The sequence below is a fragment of the Podarcis raffonei genome, chromosome 6 (genome assembly GCF_027172205.1).
Source record: "Podarcis raffonei isolate rPodRaf1 chromosome 6, rPodRaf1.pri, whole genome shotgun sequence".
NCBI lineage: Eukaryota > Metazoa > Chordata > Lepidosauria > Squamata > Lacertidae > Podarcis > Podarcis raffonei.
In genome coordinates, this window is record NC_070607.1 from 71,361,738 (window position 1) to 71,376,427 (window position 14,690).

Sequence of the window (14,690 nt, forward strand, 5' to 3'; positions counted from 1 at the left end):
GTCCTCCAAGAATGCTTGCAAGCTGCCCCACCTCTTGTCCCTTTGTCAGAGTCAATGATTCTTTCTTTTGGCTAAGCAAGGGTTTGAGATAAAGTTGAACAAACTTTCTCTGTTTAAAAAAAGGAAACCAAGTACAAATGTTGACCCTGCAAGAGCAAAGAGCAAAATGCCTAGGGAAATTATGGACACTGGTCTCTAGGGAGCCTTTTAGATCAATATTTGTTTGTTTGTTTGTTTGCCCAGCTCTTCAGCCAAAAAGGCTCCCAGAACCACTGACATTCATAAAGCAAGACAGTCCCTGCCTACAGACTCACCATCTAAGAGACATGACACAAAAGGAAAAGAGGGGGGGAGGGGGGAAGCAAATTCAGACCTCAATTCTTAAAGTTAAATAGTTGTTGTTGTTTAGTCGTTTAGTCGTGTCTGACTCTTCGTGACCCCATGGACCAGAGCACGCCAGGCACTCCTGTCTTCCACTGCCTCCCGCAGTTTGGTCAAACTCATGCTGGTAGCTTCAAGAACACTGTCCAACCATCTTGTCCTCTGTCGTCCCCTTCTCCTTGTGCCCTCCATCTTTCCCAACATCAGGGTCTTTTCCAGGGAGTCTTCTCTTCTCACGAGGTGGCCAAAGTATTGGAGCCTCAGCTTCCAGTGAGTCTGTCCTTCCAGTGAGTCCTTCCAGTGAGTACTCAGGGCTGATTTCCTTCAGAATGGATAGGTTTGATCTTCTTGCAGTCCATGGGACTCTCAAGAGTCTCCTCCAGCACCATAATTCAAAAGCATCAATTCTTATAATTAACAGCACAGGGGCGAAGTGCTGTTACACTCAAGCCCTGCTCGCAGCCTTTCCATAGCCATCCACTTGGCCACTGTGAGAACAAGATGCTGGGCTCAGTGGGCCATTGGCCTCATCCAGCAGGGCTCTACTTACGTTCTTAATGGTTAATCTGCTGCATGGAATGCTATTGCAATCATCCCAAGTGCTCCAAAAAGAACTTTGGTGTGTTTTTCTTCTTCAAAAAATTGTTGTGCCGTGCTGTCCTGTATACATTTACTTGGAAGTAAGCCCCCTCTTGTTTCAGGAGGTCCTGTGTGTATAGAGGATTGCAGCCTTATTTCAGAACAAGCAAAAGCAACATTTCCTTTGGAAAGCAGCTAATGAAATATTAAAGGCGCGTCAGATATCCCAGCCTCGTTGCATATCCCCTTTCCTAAAGCCTTACTTAAAACAATATTGGTGGGGGACTACTAGTACCGTACTGCTGTTGCTTGTGCCCCTTGCACATATTCATGCGCAACCGTACACTTCCTTGCCCCATGTGCCAAGCCTGCCTCACTGTACCTAAGACTGCATATATGCCATACATTTAAAGCACACACACCCCAAGAATTCTGTGGGGGGGTTAACTCTTCATAGAGCTACAATTCCCAGGGTCCTTAGCAAACTACAGTTCCCGGAATTATTTCAGAGGGGTGTGCTTTAAGTGCATGATGCATACACAGTCTATGAAAGTTTTCAGCCCAGGATAACTAGAAAGCTGGTGTATCTAGGAGAGATGAATAGCTTTGTCTTGTCTCACAGCTCAGATTTGATGTTTGATATTTTTTTTAAGAACTACCTACTGGGAGCTGAGCCCACTGACACAGACCGTGTTGACATTGCATTGTGGGAGTGAAAAATGGAAAGCTAAAGCTATAAAGTCTGGCTCCGTGCTCTGTCTGGATTGCATATGCGTTGCTCAGATCTATTCAGATTGATCCGGGGGGCATGAATAATGCAGAAGGCATGAGAGGAGTGGGAAAGGTGAATTTGACATGCCCCATGGTATTCCAAGGCCAGCGCTGCTCTGCATATTGAGAACGGGGCTCAGTCCTCCTTGTCGCAGCCCAGTGCAATCGAACTGGCAGGCGGAAGAGTCTTTGCCAGAGAACAGCCTCTCACAGCTACTCGAGCCAATCTTGCAAACGGCTCAGGAAGGAAGACCAAAGTGGTGTAAAGTGAAGCGTATTCAGGGTGTGCTGTTCTTCACCGTGGGAGGTGGTGGAAAGTCACACAGGCCTTGCCCCTTGGCCCACAGGATCAGGAAGGGCCCCCGGTGGAAATTGGTGGGGAGTGGAGTGTCGGAAGGCAGAGGGCTGTTCAACACCCCCTTCCTCACATCCCTGGGAGGCAACTTTCAGCAGAGAGGGTTACGATTCAAGGAGAAGAGACATTTGAGAGAGAGGGCTTTTTGAATTCTCTTTGAATGCAGTTGGCATGTCCCTATCTCAGTCTTCCAAGGAGGGGCTCTCACAGCAGGGGAGGTGTCAGGGTGTAGTAAAAGCTTCTTAAATGTTTGTGTGTGAAGAAAGTATGAAGCAAGCCTCATAGTATAGCACATTCTTTTGCTTATAACTGGGATGGTTCAGATAAGATTTCAGAGATCCTTCTCTTTTTGTGATGTGTTCCTGTTCAGCCTGGGCAGACACCCAAGAATATCCACCATCTTACCCAAACAGCTATCCCACTGTCTCTTTTCTATCATAAGAGTATTAATATTTATTAGTATTTATTAGTAGCATTCCTTCTGAAGTAGTAATTCTGTGTACATCCACCTAAGCAAGGAATTCCCACTAAGTCCCCATCTGTGGTTAACTGTCAATTCCTTTTCCCAGGGAATTCTGGGAACAGTAGCTGCATGAGGTGAACAGGGGTCCCCTAACCACTCTCAGCTGCCTTGACAAACTACAGCTCCCAGGATTCTTTGAGGGAAGCCATGACTATTCAGGTAGTACAATGCTGCTTTAAATGTATAATACAGATGGCGTCTTAAAGACCCATTAGAAAGGGACAAGGCTGGTCATACCATGAGGCAGAGTGAGGCAACTGCCTCAGGAAGCAAATACTGAGGAGTGGGAAGGGCCAGCAAAGTCAGGGATGACAGAACTGTGCTGTCACATAGTCCTATACCTGCCCTGAGGTACAGCGGAGGCAACCAGTGATGAAGTAAAAATTTAAGTGCCAGTCAGGTTGGATTCTGTACATGGAATTTATTATCTGAGTGGGGAAGGGATGAGCTGCCATCTTGTCTATCACCCCGGGCAGTAAAACATATTGCGCCAGTGCTGATGGGAGGAGTGGGTTGAGATTTGCTCTTTCGTTTGCCCATAGTGGGAAATATGAAGCACTGTGTAGCATCACCTGTCATGAATTCCCTCAGATTCTTGTACTTACCCTCCTCTCTTGACTTCTTTTGCCCTGATAACTCCAAGGATGCTTTTCAGCAGGTGAGAAAGGAAAAAAATGACAAAAGTGGGGGGAGTCAAATGAGAAGGAGAAACAATTACTGTTTTGTCTCCCATTTCATTGGTGGACCTGAAAACAAAAGAGAGGATCCCCAAGTTGTAATGTGGCAACCCTAATTTGTAACAATGGTCGCATCCACACTGCGAGAGGGATTCAATGTTATGCTTTTCTGATTGTTCCACCAGCACAAGAATTTCTGCTTGCTTGATGGAATGACCCACCCCCTCCTCTTCTCAGGGTTCTCCTGACAAGATCTGGGGGAGGCATGTGACCACATGGGGCAAAGAGAGGGGATAAACCCTCCTTGCACTAGCAAGAGCCCTTCAACTGGCTTCTGTTAGAGTGCCGTTGAGTTGAATATATTTAAAGCATATGGCTGCCCCCAAAGAATCCTGGGACCTGTAGTTTACTCCCTCTCGTGCCCAGTACTCTTAACAAACTCCAGTTTCCAGGAATCTTTGGGGAAAACAATGTGCTTTAAATGCATGGTGTGGTTGTGACCTATTTCTTGTTATTCTGTAGTAAAGACACAAAGAAAGGGAATAGTTCTCTCTACTGATTGGACCTCTTTCCTAAATAAGGAAAAAACCTCCACAATTCAGACCCCGGATACTATAAACCTAAAATTAGGCTTGATTGAGGTCTCAGGTGCCACAAGACCGCTGTTCCTCAGGCTTTGTGAGGATTTAGTTTCTGCATGAATAACACCTGACAAATGGGCTTTGGTTGTCACCAGTTCACTTTGTTCTCTGCATATTTTTGACGGATCATTTTGCTCTAATCCCATGTGACCACCGTTGCCTGGCGCCACCAGGCTCTTTTCCTTTAGGATGCCGGTGCCTTCCTGACCCTCCCTATATCTTGCCTACTCAGGTGTCAAGATGTCACTGAAAGTGCAGACGAGTAACATCACAAACAAGAATGACCCCAAGTCCATCAACTCCAGAGTCTTCATTGGGAACCTCAACACAGCAGTGGTCAAGAAGTCAGACGTAGAGACCATCTTCTCTAAGTACGGCAGGGTGGTGGGCTGCTCTGTTCACAAGGGCTATGCATTTGTACAGTACTCAAACGAGAGGCACGCACGGGCAGCTGTCCTGGGGGAGAATGGGAGAGTACTCGCCGGGCAGACATTAGGTAAGGACTCGTTGCCTCTTTCTCTAATATCTTTATTTGCAACTTGGTATGTGCAGACTAAGGTGGATGGGAACCCTCGGAAAACTGAAGGTCCCTGTGGAACTGGGGGAAGGCCTCTCCCATGTGAAGTTGACATGAATATCACAGAGTTTTGACTTTTGCATGGAAAGTTGTACTCTTGAAATAGAACCTTGAGTTGCAAGGCTAGGCAGCCTATGCAAAAATGTGTTCCTCGGGTTGTTTTAAGAGGACTTATGCCATAAGCTCTCTCGCCTTGGAGGAGGCATGAAAGAAAATAGCTTTGGTTTCAGAGGAGTATTAATTTCTGGAGCTGATCCCCTCTACTCCTGTTCAATAAGCAGTGTCAAGAACTAGCCTGTTGTTTGTCGAGTTACTTCTCATATACTCTGAAGCAAACGTTGATTTGCACCCATTTGCCTTCTGCATAAGTAAAATGTTCGCACTTTACAACTTTATACTGCAAATACTTGCCTCAAAGAGAGGATTACATTGAGGGGCAGTGCTTACATTATTACTGTTACTATTATTTATTAAATTTGTATTCAGGACGGTTCACAACATAAAAATACAACAAAACAAAATACATGATAAAAACAAGAACAATCCTCTCAAACCAATAACCTTCCCCCAAAACATATTTAAAAGGGTTTAGGATATTCATCAGCCAAAGGCCTGATTGAAGAAGAATGTTTTTGCCTGGTGCCTGAAGGTGTATAATGAAAGTGCCAGCTATCAACCACTTAAATAACTGATCTGGTGCCTTTTAACTGATAAATGAATTAATTAATTGATTTAATTAAATCTGCATATTATAACTAACATTACAAAAAAGCACAATATTGCAGTAAACAAAAGTTACCATTCAATGTTAATAAACTTTTATGCATTACCTGTATAGCAGTCACAGGAAATCTAGCCAAATAGCCCCAAAAATAGGTTAAGTCTCTGCTTCATTAGCAGCCTGACTTATTACAGGGGGCCCTTGCTGATTAATCAACTAACATTTTAGTTAATTAATTTGCCAATTAAGCTAACTGCAGCCCTAATTTAAAGGCAGCTAGGAAGCATTAGAGAAGTAGGCCAGCCCTGCTTGTAGGTCATCTACCCACCTTCTTCTGCTGATTCTGAGTCTTTTGCAACTAACTTGGGTCTATTAGAGGCAATTTGTTGCAGATCCGTTTTGAGTCTTTGCTGCAAGACAAACAGATGTTCTAAAACCAGGTGTGTGGGTGTTCAGGATTTCATTTTCTGCAGTGAGGCTGCCAGCTGCTGAACACGAAGTGATGATGATGTTTGCTGTAGTATGCGATACAGCAGCACCGAGAGGTCCCAAATCAAATTAGGCACCTAATGTGGCACACACTGTGAAAAATGCAAAAGGCTTATTCTCAATGCTTTGGTTCCATGATATGTGACCGCAGCCCCCAATTGTTCACATATTACAAAAAGCAGCCCATCTACCACTAAACAGCCATGAATGATCACGCAGCGCAGGAGAGGCTTTTAATCATGAACTACTAGAAATGAAAGGAGAGAACAGTATGAGCTACCAAATTTCCTTGGGGATAATCCTGATTACCTGCACTGCAAACATAACATGTAAGCAAACTTACTGTGGAAAATATGTCCTGATGGAAATGGTTACTTCACTTAAACCTTGCTTTCATTGAAAAGTCTGAATGCTGCATCCAATATAGCTCATTATTGGTATATGCTCTGTGTTAATACAGTAGGTGTAATACTCTGCCCAAAGCCCTTGTTACTGTTGAAAAGTGATAGAATCTTCTCATTCAGATCACATCTGCTTCTCTTTAAACTCCCTAGCAGCTCAGTACTACAGGTTAATTTTCTGAGGTCCCTGGTTGAAGGATCTCAAGTAGCACAGCTGGGAAAGCCTGGGAAATTTTGAAAGGGTCCATGGCTCATTGGTAGATCACATGGTTTGCATACCCCCATCGTTCTGCCCGGACACTGAGGTCCAGCACCGAGGGCCTTCTGGCAGTTCCCTCACTGCGAGAAGCCAAGTTACAGGAAACCAGGCAGAGGGCCTTCTCGGTAGTGGCACCTGTGGAACACCCTCCCACCAGATGTCAAAGAGAAAAGCAACTATCAGACTTTTAGAAGACATCTGAAGGCAGCCCTGTTTAGGGAAGCTTTTAATGTTTAATAGACTATTGTATTTTATTATTTTGTTGGAAAGCCGCCCAGAGTGGCTGGGGAAACCCAGCCAGATGGGCGGGGTATAAATAATTTATTATTGTAATAATAATAATAATAATAATAATAATACCAAAGATTCTAAGGTTCCATTCCTAGCATCTCTAGTTGTAGCATATTGGGCCCCATCTGATAAGCTCAGCAGCCATTCTGAGTTAGATACTGCTCGAAAGTCCACAATCAGAACTTGATAAAGACTCTCCTCCTGGAAGAGAGGGGAGTGGTTGTGGGCGGGAGCCCGAGCTCCACTTCTAGCAGGGGGCTGGCGCCCACGCCCATCGGCAGACACCCAACCAGGTGCCTCCGAGGGGGCGTGTACAGCAGCCTAAATGCTGCGGCGCCAGCCCCTCCTTGGCCTCACTCTTCGTCGTCTCGTCGCGAGTCACCCACCCTCCACTCCCTTTTAGCTCAGGGTCTTAGTTTCCTTGGCCTTGCTATGGACCTTAGGTTGGTCGCCCTGGTTGTCCGGGGGGCCTGGTAGGAATTCTGATAAGCTCAGCAGCCATTCTGAGTTAGATACTGCTCGAAAGTCCACAATCAGAACTGTTGTTTATGCTCAGAATCTGTCTATGTCATTTTCAGAGGTACTGAGTCAACCCTTCTCTGCCTTTTTTGATTCAGGTGCACATTGGTGCATGAAACCACACACATAGTTGCACCTTTTCTGCTAGAAATGCACAGAGCTTGCTCTCATGCCCAATAGCAACTATAGAACTGGACCACTCACTTGCTATTGCCAATCAGTATGTACCTGTATAAACACCTGTACAGTTGAAAGAACAGCTCTTGAGTTCCCCAAAGTCGGAAAGGCAAGGAGCTTCCTCCCAATGCAAACAGTAACTTTAAACAGGGGTTTTTGTCATCAATAATAAAAGGAAATATGAGTTAGAGTCACCCTCTTTAGGTTGATTCATTCTTAAAACAGTTAATCTCTATTTCATCCCATCCTTAGCTATTCTGTCATCTGAGTATTTTAAGCCAGTGGCAAGCAAGATTAGATTTTGCCCAGCTGCATCTAATATCCCTACCTCTTGGCAGGATTAATGATCCCTGTCTCCTAGAAGGATCATTAAGAGCAGGGCTTTTTCTTTTTCAACCAGAACTCGCTGGAACTCGGTTCTGGCACCTCTCAGGTGGATGCCAGTCCCATTAGAAAAGAACAGGGGAGGCTTTCATGGTGAGTTCCAGCACCTCTTATTCTAGAAAAACAGCACCGAAGAAGATACATTTCCCTGGGAGTAAGCCCCATGGAACTCATTTTTTAGTCTACGGGACTAAAAATCTACGGGATTTCACAGGAAGATAAAGAACGACAGAAATAATTTTAGGAAAAGAAGAAAGCTGTATTCCTCTGTTCAAATGAATTAATAAATGTAAGGTAGAGACATAGAAGGCAAGAGAAGTAAATATTCTTATTCAGGTCATGACCTGAAACTTAATCTATTCTTGGAAAATACTGTTCCAAGACTCTTTTAATATTAGTGATTACTTGCAAGTCAATGAGGGAAGATCATTTAATAGTGAGGCTGAGAGCTGAGACATAAGTGACACCAGTTCAAACCTAAGCATGTCTACTCAGAAGTAAGACCTACTGAATTCAATGGTGCTTACTCCCAGGTCAGTGGAGTTAAAGACTGCAGCCTAAAGTTCTTTCACCAGCCCACCTTGGGTCTTCTGGCAAGCATAAAGTATGTTCCTTTAAGTGGTTTCTGAGCTTGTTAATTGTGTTCACTGTGAGTTTTGCTAGTGACTGTCTCCTGGGAAAACTCTTTTGAGAGTTAAATTTCGTTCATGTCTATGGAATGTATTTTAAAAAATTTTTTTACTCACTTTCAGTGTCTCTTGAAATCTTTGATTTTTAAGCTCATGTCAGAGCAATCTAACCAGATTCAGGTGCTGGCAGCAGAACTTTCTGCTTGGGTGTTTTTCACATACTGTATATTGTTTCCCATAGGGGTTTAGCATTAGTTTACCAACTGCAGGGGGGGAGGGGTTTGAAAGTTTACCTGCTAGAGACATCACAATGATTTGGGGAACAGGGGAAATTACACACACACACACACACACACACACACACACACACACACACAGTACCTCCCACCTTCTTGGTTTTTAAAACAGTAACATTAAATACAAATGAATTAAACATAATATGTATCTAAGGATGGAGATAAATTTATTTATTTTTTTCATATTTGCAACTGAACTTACCTAATTTTCACTTTCTGAAACAATACACAAAACACAGCCATCCTTCGAAATTCATCCTTGGCTGAATTTTGAGATAAAGTTGTCCAGCCAAGTAACACATGCAAAAATGCATGCATTAAAGAAAAGTGTTGATAAAAATGCATATATTGGGAAAAATAACATACAAAAATGTGTTGTATTAGGTGGAATTGCTTTGCAAAATTGCATACAAATGTGTGTATTTACGAGAAATTCCCACTGAAATGCCAATGGAACCTTTTTTAAAAATCAAGATTGCAAGATGATGTGGGAATAGAGAGAACAGAACTTAAGACTGGAGAAATGAAAAGCTGAGAGAATCCAAAAAATTGATATGCTTGTCCACTCCTAAATGTAGCTTGGCCCAAGCAAATTATTACAACGTGGGCTGCACAATAAGGTGGTTGTGCCTTTCTGCATTTTGACTGGTATTAGGAAAACAAACTTTTCCCATCTGTCTCAAACTTCCCCAGCCAATGTACTGGAGGGTCCACCCGCAATAGTGACAGCATCTAACTCGGTATCTGTTTGCTTGAAATGAATTGTTTCTTACAGTAAAATTTTTATTTTTGTATGTGTGCAGTGCTTTGAAATGTCACCCGCTGAGCAGCTCTTGTCACCAGGCATAAACTGAGAATTGTTGCTGAAGATAGCATTCTCCATCAGAAATTGGCATTTTTGATCTCCCAGTAGGTGGTGGCGATATTGAAGGCGGCAGGAGTGCTAGACACGCCTGTGCAGAGGCCCAAAACCTATTCCCACCCTGTGCAAAGTCTGGCGTAACAACCTGAAATGAGAACTCAGAACATTTTGCTATCCTTTTAGAAAACAGATATTGCCATTGTATTATAAATCTTCCACACACACACACACACACACACACACACACACCAGTGTGTGGCGTGTGGTGGGGGAAGAAGTTCTCCAAAGCAACAAGCAATGCTCTCTGGTTATCACCTTATTCTTATGAAAACCTTAAGCAGAACTGAAGTGCAGCTTGCAATTTATTTTCATTTATATGCTGCTTGGGGGGAAAAAAATTAGCCTGTAAGACCTGACCCCACCCCCACCCACCATCGCCCCCTCCACCTCTTCCCCCCTTTTCATAATAATAATAATAATAATAATAATAATAATAATAAAAATAATAATAAATAAATTATTATTATTATTTATACTCTGCCCATCTGGCTTGGTTTCCCCAGCCACTCTGGGCGGCTTTCAACAGAATATTAAAATGCAATAGTCTATTAAACATTAAAAGCTTTCCTAAACAAAAGCTTCCTAATGTAACACTAATTTCTCAACAAATGAAACTGATCTGTAGAAAATGTAACTTGAAAAAAAGAGACATTGCACATATTTTTGTAAACCAAGAAATCTTTAATAAAAAATACATTTTTTAAAAAGCCTGTAAGCAGTTTACATAAAATAATATGAAACCTTCGCAAGAGATAGCAATGAAAATAACAAGACTTTGCAAACTGACATAATGAAATCACCAAAATGTAGGTAAAATCAAGAGTTTCAAAAAATAAAATGGAATAAAATTACAAGTCTGGGTAGGCTCGTTTCAACAGGCAGTGAAAACAGCTCTATGACTGGGCCTCCCTAATATCAATAGACAGGGAGTTCCAGAGAGTAGCTGCTGCCACACTTGCAATTCCTTGCAAGTGCAGAACAAACATTATATGGAATGTGTAAAAGTGCCAGTTCTGCATATAAAAGCAATTGAGCCATATGGGTAAGACGACCCTTCAAGTAAGCTGGTCCAAAGCTGTTGAGGGCTTTATATACTAATAGTCACACCTTGAATTGGGTGCTATTTTGCATGCATAACACCAGGGACAGGGCTGCAATGTATGGCCCCACTCATGTACTGGTCTTGCCTGCAAGTATAGCACCTGACTAGGACGTGCGCTTCTTCTGTAGAGCAGCAACTTTGCAGTGTTTCCCCCAAATCCCTCATAAGCTCTGTTGTGTCTCCCTGTCGTGACACTGGCAGGCACCCGTATCATGTTTTAAGTCTCCTTAGCTTTGGAAGGAAGAATGCCTGTGATCTGTGGTGCTGTACCATTGTGCCGGCAACTTCCCAGTGTGTCGGGGGTGAGGTGAAGCCGGAAGGGCCTTGTGGGGTGTTTCATCAAGCATCCGAGCATTTTTCAGAAAACAGGATGGCAGGGTACATCACCTTTCCTTATGCTTTGCTTCTAGAAAGCGGGCGGCATCTTTGTTCGGTTTCCATGCATTCGGCGAAAATTTGTCACACATTTCTATCCTCGTGTATATCACACACCCCTTCAGTACAGAGGTTTAGGAATGAACATTTCCTTGGCAGATCAAAAAAGCATCGTTCTCCCCCATTGTGGGAGTTTAAGACTGTCCATGAAATCATGCTGGGTGACTTCAAACGTTTGTCTGCACCCAGCACAGCCTTTAGCCTCAACTGAATGGAAGCAGGCTCAGAGGAACACAACTAACATCTCCTGTGTGCTCTATATTTGGCATTCATTTTACAGGAGGATGAAGGTAGACAAAGACTATAAGCTGAGATCAGTGTAATGTGTTGGCTTGGATCCAGAGATGTTTTGCATAAGCAGAAAGGCACTTCTCCATGAGCAAGACAGGCCAGCCAAATTCTCCCAATTCTCCTTCTGACTCCCTGTGCCCAATCTCATGCTCTCCCAGAGGCAGGGCTGGCTTGCCCGTGAGGTGGGCTTAAGCCTTAGGTGGCAGAATCCTGCAGAGCAGTGCCCCCAACCGTGCCCTACCCGCCACTGCCACTGCTGGAGAAGGGAGGAGGAACGGCAGCGGCTTCTGGCAAGATCTCACAAAACTCTCCCTTGACCTCCAAGATCTCACCAGAAGCCACTGCCATGCAACCCCAAGAAGTGAGGCTTCAGTGGAGGGGGGTGGAGGAGACAGCACCTTCCCATTTCACTGCAGGTGGCAGGCTAGGATGGGCCACCTGTGCTTAGAGGGTCCCTCTGAGACACAGAGGCTGGGGGAGCTATAGTGCAGGAAGGAACAAGGAAACCCCCATTACATGAGTAGAGTTCTGCTTAACTAGGTGGGGAGAATAGAGAGAGGGAGACCCATTTCAGTTATGAACAAGAAACCATGGTTTGCTGTTGTGTTACACGAGCTATAACAAGCTACAGGCCTGTGTTGTCCATCCTTCACTTTCATTCCTCCTTTGCACATGAGAGGAGGAAATGGAAGTTTTCATTCCCTGTTTCCAATAAGCCACATTTTCAATTTCAGGTAAAGATGCACCTCTTTGCCCAGGCTTTTGAGGAGAAGCAAGGTGTATTGGGCATCTGAATTTCTGTCGCTGCTAGTGGTTTTATTTTTAACTAATTTTATTTTTGTTTTGTGCTGTTTTGATCATATTGTTTAGATCTGATCTTCCAACCATGCATGCACTCCTAATCCTTTGAACTCTTTCCCCTTCTCTCCTCTCTTTTGTGAAAGCTAAAGTCAGGAGATAATCTTCACAAAAGAGTGGAGGGGAAAGAATTCACGAGCGCTAGGAGTGCAAGATTAGGAGATCAAATGGCCTTATATCTCTACCCGTGCTTAGATGTTTACTAAACTGTAGTCATCTCAAACAGGTTTTGGCAATATGGAAATATATTTACTTTTATTTAATGAATTGATTAGTCACTTAAAAGGCAGGTCCTCTGGCAGCTCTAGCTGACATATTTGCTGCGGAAGACACCCCAGTATATACATATACATTTTATACCCTTCACAAAAGGGAAAAGGCCAGTACCTCTTTGTATGTTTGTTTATTTGCAGGTATGGAAATAGCATAAAGGTATGCAAATAATAGTACAGATGAAGCTTTTTTAAATTTTTAAAAAGACTTTGATACAAAAAATTACGCATAAGGGATGGGAAGAGAGCAACACAGCAGTAATTCCAAATTGTTATTTGCTGCAGATATAAACATGGCTGGAGAACCAAAGCCCAACAGACCCAAAGGCCTGAAGAGAACAGCATCCGCCTTATACAGGTAAGCTCTGTTGTTGTGATTCCCACCTAATGAAATGAATCTGGCAAGCGTGAACAGGGATATTCAGGAAATACAGTCTATATATGTCGTGCTGTATGGGCAGGAATGGGGAACTTCAATTGCAGCCCTCCAGGCCTTCCTATCTGGCCCTAAGGAGTCTCTCCAGGCCGCATCTCCCCTCTGCCCCCAAGCTGCACTCCTCATTAGTCCGACTTTATACCTTCTTTTAATCCAATTGCTTGGCTGAAATACAATCCAGAATGCCACTTGCTTGCCAAGGATGGAGCAGAGGGGTGTGTAAATGGGTACAGAAACTAGTTTACTGCACAGAGGTAAAATTCATGTTTGTTGCTCCATCTGCTTTTGCCTCTGGCACATTGGTATGTGGCCCCTGAAAGGTTTTCCAGACAGGAATGCAGTCCTCAGGTTGAAAAAGATTCCCCACTCCTGCCCGATAGAATATGGGGTCCGGTACAGAATAGGGGCTCACTCATTTTTAAGCCCAGGTTTTGTCAGGGGCTGGACTGAGGAGGAATGGTGGGAGCCGCCGCCCCACTTTTTTCCTGAACCTTCCCAAGAGCAGGAGGAGAGTATTGATTTAGAAGAGTGGTTTGCAGAGGGGCATAGTCCAGAGGGGGAAAGCTGGGAAATACTGGTTGAGGAACAGCTAGAAGAGGAAATGCCAGGAGAGAGACAGCTGGCAGATTCAGTGTCCTTGGAAAGCATTCCTGACCCCCCCCCCCTTCGCCTAAGACTAGACAGGTTTTGAGAGTGATGGGACAGAAAGCGCAGCGGCAACAAGATCAGATTACCCAACAGAGAAATGACATAGATTAATGGGGACGGAGGGGGTGAGCCTTTACTGGAAGCAACACCATTTCTAGAGAGATATGCATTCCTTTGTCTCTCACTGTGATTATTAAAGAAGCTAACTGGTAAGAACGCTCCTTTCGTTTGATCTGAATCCCCGAAGCCTGACAGGTTTAGAGTTTGCTCTCAAAACTGCTGTAAGAGTTTTGTTTCCCCATTAACCAGGGGGAGCCATTTTGGGTTTACAGCAGTGGCTATCAAAGTGGGGAGGATTACTTGGGGAAGGGGACTCAACTACACAGGTCAATTTATAACGTTAAAAATGCATTATTAAAAAATCTGACACCAGATGGTGCTGTAGAGCAGAATCCAAAGTCAATGGCAGATTGCCTTGAGAGCGGGTTCCCTCCTCCCCCTGTAACTTTTTTTAATAGTGTTTTTTATATCTGTGTAGAAACAGCCTAAGAGGCAAGGGGGTGGCAGCAGGGTACTGGAGGTGTAAATAACTATCAGACGTTGAAAAGCTGGTATCAGTAGATCAAGTTTGTCCATTTAATTGAAAAATATTAAACTAAATAGTTTTAAATGTGATCAAGTGAGCACATGGAGGAGCAGGGTGGTGAACGTCACGTGAGACAAAGTAAATGAAAATGGTAGAGAGAAGCGTAGGAGGAAGAATAACTGGTATATGGAAGGAGCAGGGGGAAGAAATAAGAGCAGGTAGGTTTTGGTTTCAGCATGGAAGAAGGGGGGGAAATGTTGAGCAGTGTTAGGAGGTGGAGAGCCAGTAGCAAGGCCCTAGCAGAGCATCAAGATTGGAGGAGGAGAAGTGCTGTGAATTTCTAGGGTTGGTATAGATGAGATGGGTGCAGTATTGCTGCTTAGACAAGAAGGGAGAGAGCATGAATTTATAGTGGCTGAGATCATCAGCCACACACTTTTTTTGTTCTCCACCAAAGGCTTTCAGCTGCA

At 43.8% G+C, this 14,690-nt stretch overlaps 1 protein-coding gene across 4 annotated transcripts in view; it reads left to right on the forward strand.

Moving 5' to 3' along the window:
• RALY (RALY heterogeneous nuclear ribonucleoprotein) overlaps window positions 1-14,690 on the forward strand; it is a 211,073-nt gene that overhangs the window by 172,672 nt on the left and 23,711 nt on the right. For all 4 annotated transcript variants that reach the window (XM_053393945.1, XM_053393946.1, XM_053393944.1 and 1 more), the window contains 2 exons: window positions 4,160-4,423; window positions 12,836-12,908. In XM_053393945.1, the coding sequence (XP_053249920.1) occupies window positions 4,168-4,423; window positions 12,836-12,908 (329 nt within the window). In that variant the 5' untranslated portion in view covers window positions 4,160-4,167. The remainder of the gene's footprint in view (window positions 1-4,159; window positions 4,424-12,835; window positions 12,909-14,690) is intronic.